The 8,196-nt window shown below is 37.9% G+C and overlaps 1 protein-coding gene across 1 annotated transcript in view; it reads left to right on the top strand.

The window, feature by feature from the left end:
* The window catches only part of Lemd3 (LEM domain containing 3), a gene marked incomplete at its 5' end in the record, with an annotated part of 46,412 nt that extends 38,835 nt beyond the window's left edge, over positions 1-7,577 (top strand). Inside the window, 7 exons of the mRNA XM_005357923.3 lie at positions 952-1,053; positions 1,163-1,265; positions 1,928-2,106; positions 4,331-4,412; positions 4,968-5,073; positions 5,165-5,243; positions 5,439-7,577. Coding sequence (XP_005357980.2) covers positions 952-1,053; positions 1,163-1,265; positions 1,928-2,106; positions 4,331-4,412; positions 4,968-5,073; positions 5,165-5,243; positions 5,439-5,602 — 815 coding nt within the window. The remainder of the gene's footprint in view (positions 1-951; positions 1,054-1,162; positions 1,266-1,927; positions 2,107-4,330; positions 4,413-4,967; positions 5,074-5,164; positions 5,244-5,438) is intronic.
* Between the last annotated feature and the right edge of the window lie 619 nt (positions 7,578-8,196).

Genomic DNA, 8,196 nt, shown 5'->3' with positions numbered 1-8,196 from the left:
GGAGGGTGTCAGCCCACGTGGAAGGAGGGTGGAGGGTGTCAGCCCACGTGGAAGGAGGGTGGAGGGTGTCAGCCCACGTGGAAGGAGGGTGGAGAGTGTCAGCCCACGTGGAATGCAGATTGGTGGAATAGATAGCATGGTGGCCAGGAAGCAGAGAGGAGAGAGAAGCAGCTGCAGACAAGTATCCCCAACCACTTATCCCCCATGACTTACTTCTTCCATCTAGAGTCCATCTCTTAAAGTCCCCAAATTAGTACTGTCAACTGGTGACCTGGCCTTTATGAGGAACAATTTTCATGTTTAAAAGATAACAGTAAAGCTGAGGGTTATTTATGGCAATTGTGGGCCTGTGGGCCTGGAAAGTAGTCGTATAAGAAGAGAGATGAAACTTTGTCATGTAAGGTTCTAGAAGGAGCAGGTATAATAGTATGTGTATGGAAACCTACTTTTAGAGAATAGAATTGGAAAATAGGAGTTGAGCTTATTTTAAATAATGTAAGCTCTTAAATTTTTGGCTTAAAATGTCATTTATGGGAATTTTTTATATTTAGGTTCTTTGATATTTTTATAATTGGACAGAAGAAACTAATCCTCTTTTCTGTTTTCTTTGTTAGCCCTTTAAACATAATTCAGTTTACTTTACTAGTCTGTTTAGTAAAGCTCATTTTTCTAGTAGTTTAATGTTGAAAGGAGAAGAGCCTGAACAGTTTTTTTTTTTTTTAATAGTAGGTATTTAAACACCTTTAATATGATGGAAGAACCTTTTTAGAGATAGGTGAAATTTTGGGAAAGTACTTAATAGTAAGTGTTTCTGTGTAGTTTTGTTATATGGGTAATTCAAACCTTTGCACTCCATTATTCCATTAGGGTAGTGAGATGGTCAGTGCTATACTAGCGACAGTGTACCTGTTACTGACCACAGTCTTAATGCCGGCCCTGTGAATGTTTCAGGTGTGGTGATGGTCTGTGTTGTTCTACGTTACATGAAATACCGCTGGACTAAGGAGGAAGAGGAGACAAGGCAGATGTACGACATGGTGGTAAAGATTATAGGTACAGAATTTATAAAATCCTAAACTAGTTGTAGAACAGTTATCACATGATAAAGCTACAACATAGTTTCAGAGTCGATTTACTTGTAAAGCTTCTGATTTATTTTCAGATGTTTTACGAAGTCATAATGAAGCTTGCCAGGAAAATAAAGATTTACAGCCTTATATGCCGATTCCACATGTTCGAGATTCCTTAATACAGCCTCAAGACAGGTGTGTAAATCAGTACTCAGTTGAGATAAGTCAGAATGTGGTACCTGTGGGAGACTTGGATCTTATTGAGAATTGTGGCTCCTCTAAACTGCTTGACTGTACGTCCCCCTACCCTTTCAGCACTTACTCTCCTCCTGATTTGCACAGTGTAATATGATAGCTGGTTTATTCTCATTCCTGCATCTTTTATTCTTGTTTGTCAGTCTTTCTCTTTATCCCCTTATGTTCATTGTACTAAGAAACAGAGCCAGACAAAAGCTAGTTAGGTTTTTAGTAATATTTTAAGTATTTATGTTGTTATTATTGAAGCTTTTAAAAATGAAAGCTAGAATCTAACTTTCTGAAAATTAAAAAAAAAATTATCCATATTCTAAAAGATGTGGATCACATCCTCATCCCCATGGACACTGAGTCAACAACCAAGAGGACGCCATGCTCGCGGCTCACCTCTGCAGGGGGAAACTCAGTAACTTAAGGCAAGGCACAGGCATCCAAGTCATCCTTTAGGTAAACTGTCCCAAGTATATTAGCTGGGGGGCGGGGAGACAGACAGATGACAGACAGACTAGCTAGTTAGCAATAGCTGTTACTTTAGTCACTGACATTTCTAAAAGATGGCAAGCCAAGAGTAGAGTAAATTTGTCCTTTTGTTTGTGTGGTAGGAAAAAGATGAAGAAAGTCTGGGACAGAGCTGTTGACTTCCTCGCTGCTAATGAATCCAGAGTGCGCACAGAGACACGAAGGATAGGAGGTGCAGATTTTCTAGTCTGGCGGTGGATCCAGCCTTCTGCATCCTGTGATAAGATATTAGTGATACCTTCTAAAGTATGGCAAGGTCAAGGTATGTATTTCTAAGCAAAACCAAAGATTTTCTCCTAATTTTTCAAAATGGACTTTATGTAGTTAACTGAAATACTGTAACCAAAGACATGTGAATGTGTTTACAGCTCCACCATTGGGGTGTAAAGGTTAGAGCACAGCTGCTTTGTCTGTAGTAGGGCAGATGTTCCTTTATCTTTCCCGTTTTGTTCACCGGAGCAGCTTAGTATTATAGCTCTAACTGCATTCTTGTTGCTGAACACATGAAATCATTGTTACATGATTACAGTCATTGTTAATATGTGTTCAGTATACAGTGTATGTGTGTGTGTGTGTGCGCGTGCGTGCGTGCATGACTAACGTTCTGTTTTCCAGTTTTTGCTTGCCTTCTTCATGTTTCTCACTAAGATACCTTTACTGAGTGTCTCCCTTCCAAGGATCTTGTGTAGCTCTCTTTGTTGGTTTTCTTTTATTTATTTATTAAAGATCTCTGTCTCTTCCCCGCCACCGCCTCCCATTTCCCTCCCCCTCCCCCAGTTAAGTCCCCCCCAGCCCGAAAACCCATCGCCACCAGGGTTCCCTGCCCTGTGGGAAGTCCAAGGAACCCCCACCTCCATCCAGGTCTAGCAAGTTGAGCATCCATTTGTTGGTTTTCTTAATAGTGTGTGTAGTTTCAGAGAGAGATGGTAAAGTATATAAGGAGTTTTGAAGGTTGTGTGCTTATCCTCTACTATACAGGAGAAGCATGTATGTCAAACAATATATATGGGGATTATAACAGTAAATCCTCTTTCCTACTAAGTATATTATTCCTAGAAAAGGTAAGTGAAGTGTCTTAGAATTGCATTTTTAAAGTACAATCATATCATTCCCACCTTCCCACCCCCCATCAATTTTACTTTAAAAAGCTTTAGTAGACTTTAGTCATGGTGTTGGGTGGGTGGAGAGGATCTGGGAGGATTTGAGAGAGGGTAAACCATAATCAGAATATACCATATGAGAATTTTTTTTTCAGTTAAAAAAGTGTTTTATTCTTCCAAATGCTAAGAACAAATGATTTCCTTAAAAAGTTGCACACAGGAGGACCCTGTGGAACTAGAAACAGTTTTAACTCATTTCACACTACTCTGCCTGTCTCTGGCACCTGAGCCCTTCAAGCCTTCTCGTGGCTTTGGCAATAGCTCCTTTTCCCGGCTTCTCGTCCACACTGAGCTTTTCTTCCAGTCAAATGTTGTGTCCCATGCCCCTCCTCTTCCTTCTTCCTGCTTACTTCTTATTTTCCTTTTTCTGGGCTTTTCTGTATTGTAGTTTCTCAGAGCTGCTTTCTTGTTCACTTTTTTATTCACCTTTTCTCATGTGGTGGCTTCATTGCATTTCCGTATAATAACTCGCATGTTTGTAGTTTACATTCATGGTGCTAAGTTTCAGACGTCTGAAAACTCACCTTGATGTGAGTTGAGCTCACGGTCTCGTCCCAGTGTCCTTCTCTGGTACCCAGTCTAGTTAGTGGTGCCACTCCTGTTGGCTCCCCATGTCCCTGGAAGTCCTCCTCATAATGTCTTTGGTGTCATGCTGTGTGCGCTCCTGTCCACTTCACTGTGCCACCGTTGGCCTCACTTTTCCACATCACTGCCTCTTGGACAACTTTCTGGCTGTCTTAAAATCACTTTGCCTATTTGATTTTCCACACAATTACTTCAATTTTTTTAATATTTAAAGGTAGATCTTGTCATATGAGTCCTCTTAAAACACATGTGTGATTTAAAATTACTCCTATACATTGTTGGGATACTTGAGATAGTCTGACTTCTCCTTTCCCAGACTTGTCTTTCTGTTCTATTCCAGCCACACTGGGTTTCATTCACAATCTTGTCACAGGGCCAGTACATACCTCACCTCTACCTGAAATGTGCTCTCACTTCTCTCCCCTGCTGCTTTAACTTATTCTTCAGTCCTCAGAGTCAGCCTCACTTCTGCAGGGAAATCTTAGCTCCCATTGATGAGGATGTTATTTTTACAACTTCCTGGTTTCCTTAGGACTTAATGACAGCTTGAACCCCCTGGAAGACACTATCAGTGTCTGTTTCTTCCACCAAACTATTGGCTCTGGATATTGATGACTATCTTAATCCACCTTAATTAACTGGCTCATTAAAAGTACACAATAAATATTTTTTTAATAAACTAAAAGATTGTCTTTTAACAAAATGGAACAATTTCAAATAACACAATTATTTTTTTTGTAGCATTTCATTTAGATAGAAGAAATTCACCACCAAATAGTTTGACACCATGTTTAAAGATTCGAAATATGTTTGACCCAGTTATGTAAGTATTATGAAAAGGCATACATGTAATTTTTATTTGGAGTATTTGGGTGTAAAATGCATGGTACATCTATAATGCTGTGTCTAACCAAATTTTTTTTATTATTTCTAACTGTAAATGTTATGCTTTTTTCCTTTTGTCAAGTCTCAAGCAAAGGGACCCACTGCATGCTTTGCTGATTAGAATATCAGCTCCAGTCAGCATTTGATTGTGATAGGCAGATTTAAAGTGAAACTACTTTTCCTTTTGCCCTCCATGTATGACTCGCCCACAGTGAGGCAGATGAGAGAACGTACTGGAACAGGTGCTTTGGAAAGAGAGACTTGAAGTGTGTATTAAATAAATGGAGACTTGAAAGTGTTACTGACAATGAGAAAACATTATTCAACTTCTGCATCTCTAATGCTGGTGCTGGCACTAGTCTGGAAAAGGAGGTGAAACATCTTACAAGTATATAGGTAGACAAATGACTGAACTCCTTTGTTACACTGTGGTGTGAGAGACAGTGAACACAGGTAGGAATAGCACAGTTGATTTTGTTTCTCTTAATTCCAGGGAAATAGGAGATCAATGGCATCTGGCAATTCAAGAAGCAATTTTAGAAAAATGCAGCGACAATGATGGCATTGTTCATATTGCAGTAGACAAAAACTCACGTGAGGTAAATCACGTCTCATTTGGAACACAGGGGTTTATATCTGTTGCTGTTAAACTAAGACTTCTTTTCTCTCTCTGTTTTCTTTTTGTTACAGGGTTGTGTATATGTTAAATGTCTGTCTCCAGAATATGCTGGAAAGGCTTTTAAAGCCTTGCATGGCTCTTGGTTTGATGGTAAGAAATTTGAATATTACAAAGATTTGGGAAGGAAAATTAGTTGCATCTTAGATTATACCTGATTTTAAATAGAATAATTTTAGGTTAATTTTAGATACTTTTGCTTCATGTTCATTCTGTACTACAGTTAATTTTCTACAAATACTAAGCATAATTGTAAAGATCTAAAATATGATTTTTATCTTGCAACAGGGAAGTTGGTTACAGTAAAATACTTACGACTAGACAGATACCACCATCGCTTTCCCCAGGCTCTTACTTGCAACACTCCCTTGAAGCCATCAAATAAACATATGAACTCTATGTCTCACCTGCGCCTTCGGACTGGCCTAGCCAATTCTCAAGGAAGTTCCTGAAAAGACCCCTTCACTCCTAGAACTGTTATTTAAATAGGAAAAGTCCCGTTTGGCTTCCCGTCTTCCTTTTAAAATGCTTTTTGTATGTAATATTTTTATTGCGAAGACAGCTGTTTGAAAGTTGCAGAAATCTTGAGGTTCCAGAGGGATTTAGCAGCGAGGCAGCAATGCTGAGCAGGTGGCATAATTGTTGTCTCCAGTGTTTGGAGCTCAGTTAAGCCAGTGCATTTGAGGCTGTACACAAGGAACACTGACTTTATAGTAAGTGTTTCAGAGATGGTGGTTATATTTTTGCACCAAAAAGTGTTTAGATAACCACACAAAAGCATGGCGAAGCGGCTTTTTATATTTCCATAATTTCTTGTGGACTAATGTGAATTTCTGTATACAGTCAGCTGCATCGTTCCTTGCAGGCTACTGTGGTAAACTATTCATTTCCCACCTAACCTTAGGTTCTCTTGCTTGTAAAAGGTTCATTTGCTGCAGCTGGAAAATGGGGAAATTTATTTGGTTTTAATAGTTACATTTGTAAGTGGATGTACGTGTACTCAAATTGGCTTTTGTATATATGTATAAATGCTAATGGTAGTGGAAGTCTTGTGAGAATGTCTGCTTTAGCAGTAAAATAAGCTTTCTATTTTATTCATAATCTAATTTGTGTATATATATGTTCATAGCTGTGTGTTTATATACATATGTAACGTGCAGTAACATATTTATATATGCACACAGATATATACATATGGCTGTACTGTCATAGATGATCAAACGGCCAAATACCTGGAAGTATTAGATACATGTTTAAAATACTTTTTATAGACTTTTATATAAAAAAAATGCCTGAGTATGATTTTGTGTGAAAGTTCTGGCACCAGTTCTAATGCGTTCAAATTTATGCGAGCAATAAAGAAGCAATTGGCAGATACTGGAAAAACATTTTGTGAAAAGCTGTATTTATTATAAATACTGGGGCTCTAACAGTGCTATTGGGATTATGTCATTTTCCCAGTCTGTTTATAGCTCCTGTTCTATGTTCAGTGTAGAGCAGGCACGTTGTTGCAGCAAAATGTATTACACAAATTATCCTTGGAATGTTGGGCCATAAAAGCCTGCAGTGTAGAAAATGCACAAATGGCCCTTGGTTTGTGCATCAGTGTTTGTTTCAGTAAAGCTACTTTATTATTGTTTCATGATTTCAGGTCAAAATAGTTACTGATCAAGGTTTATTTGTAACCTAAAAATTGGCTAAAAGATTAAAAGATAACCTGGATATATCATTGTTGGTCCAAGTGAATTCGTGAAACAGCTGGAATGACCAATCTTAGTGTCTGTTTCAAATTTGGTTTTCCTTTTGTTGTATATATGTTGGTTTGCAGCATGACCTTGCACAGATAATGCACGTTTTCTGGCTAAGTGACCATGATGCGCACTATTCTGTAACAGAACCTTCGTGCCTTACCTGTGTGCTTTGTGGGCACCATGTTTATGAGGAAGAAATGATTTGCTATCAGAAGAGAATACATTTTAGATTCTCAATCTATGTCTCAGATGCTAATGTGTTAAAATATAAATATATAATATATAAAATAACCAATCTTTCTGTATTTTATGTGCATCATAGTGATTTATTTGAGCTTAGTGACCCATCTTGTAACCTGTTGCAAGAGTGAATGTAAAAATAGTTGTGGCATTTGAGCAGGTCACTGTTGGATGCAAATGCATCTTTTTCTTGCTTCTAAGATATATTTCATGTGAACATTGTACATTTATTATTGTAATATATACTATTATGCAGCTTATTTTACCTGAAACTCTTAAGCTGACCAAGAGTCCTCCCTATAAGACAGATGGGAATGTGTATAATAATTAGGTATTTGAAAAGTTCTGGTTTGATGTAATCTGTTTTTTTTTTGTTCTGTTTAAAAAAGAAGGAAAACATTCTAATTAAAAATTTATTAGGTTTTTTAAAAATGTGTCTTTGTTTTTAAAGAAACTTGTAAAGTGTCTTGTGTCTTTCTTTCTACCAGTGAAAATAGTTATCTTTATATTAAATCTCTGTATCTAAAAATGGATGTGTGTTTATAAAGATGAGGACCATAAAGTTAATTTTTTGGTGCTGGCTTTAGTATTTTGAGGTGTAAGTCTCACTCTGTAGCCTAGACTGGCCTCAGCCTTGGGCAGTGCTCCTGCTGTAGCCTTCCAAGTGCTGAGATAGCACAAAGGTGAGCCCCCATGCCCAGCTCTCTGATTGTGACTACCCGTTTTCAGCATTTTAAACAGTCTGTTAGTGTATATTAACTATGCATAATAATGGGCTTTATTATGATATTTTTATGCATGTAGATAATGTATATTCACCCCTCCCCCATTATCCTTTCTTGCCCTCTCCCTATTCTTGTCAAATTCGCCTACTTACTTTTTTCTTTATGCAAATGTCCTCATTTAACCTTCAAGTGTTTGGATTAGGTGGTAACAAGAATGTAAAGAACTGTATCACTAAACTCTTTAGGCAGCTCGTTCTCTCAACAAAGACAACAGTTTTATACATTCTGACTGAAAGCCTTAACCCATTATAAACCAGTCACAATCAGTTT

Source organism: Microtus ochrogaster, chromosome 24 (genome assembly GCF_000317375.1).
Source record: "Microtus ochrogaster isolate Prairie Vole_2 chromosome 24, MicOch1.0, whole genome shotgun sequence".
Classification (NCBI taxonomy): domain Eukaryota; kingdom Metazoa; phylum Chordata; class Mammalia; order Rodentia; family Cricetidae; genus Microtus; species Microtus ochrogaster.
Note: the sequence above shows the minus strand (reverse complement) of the source record. Positions and strands in the feature narration are given on the sequence as shown.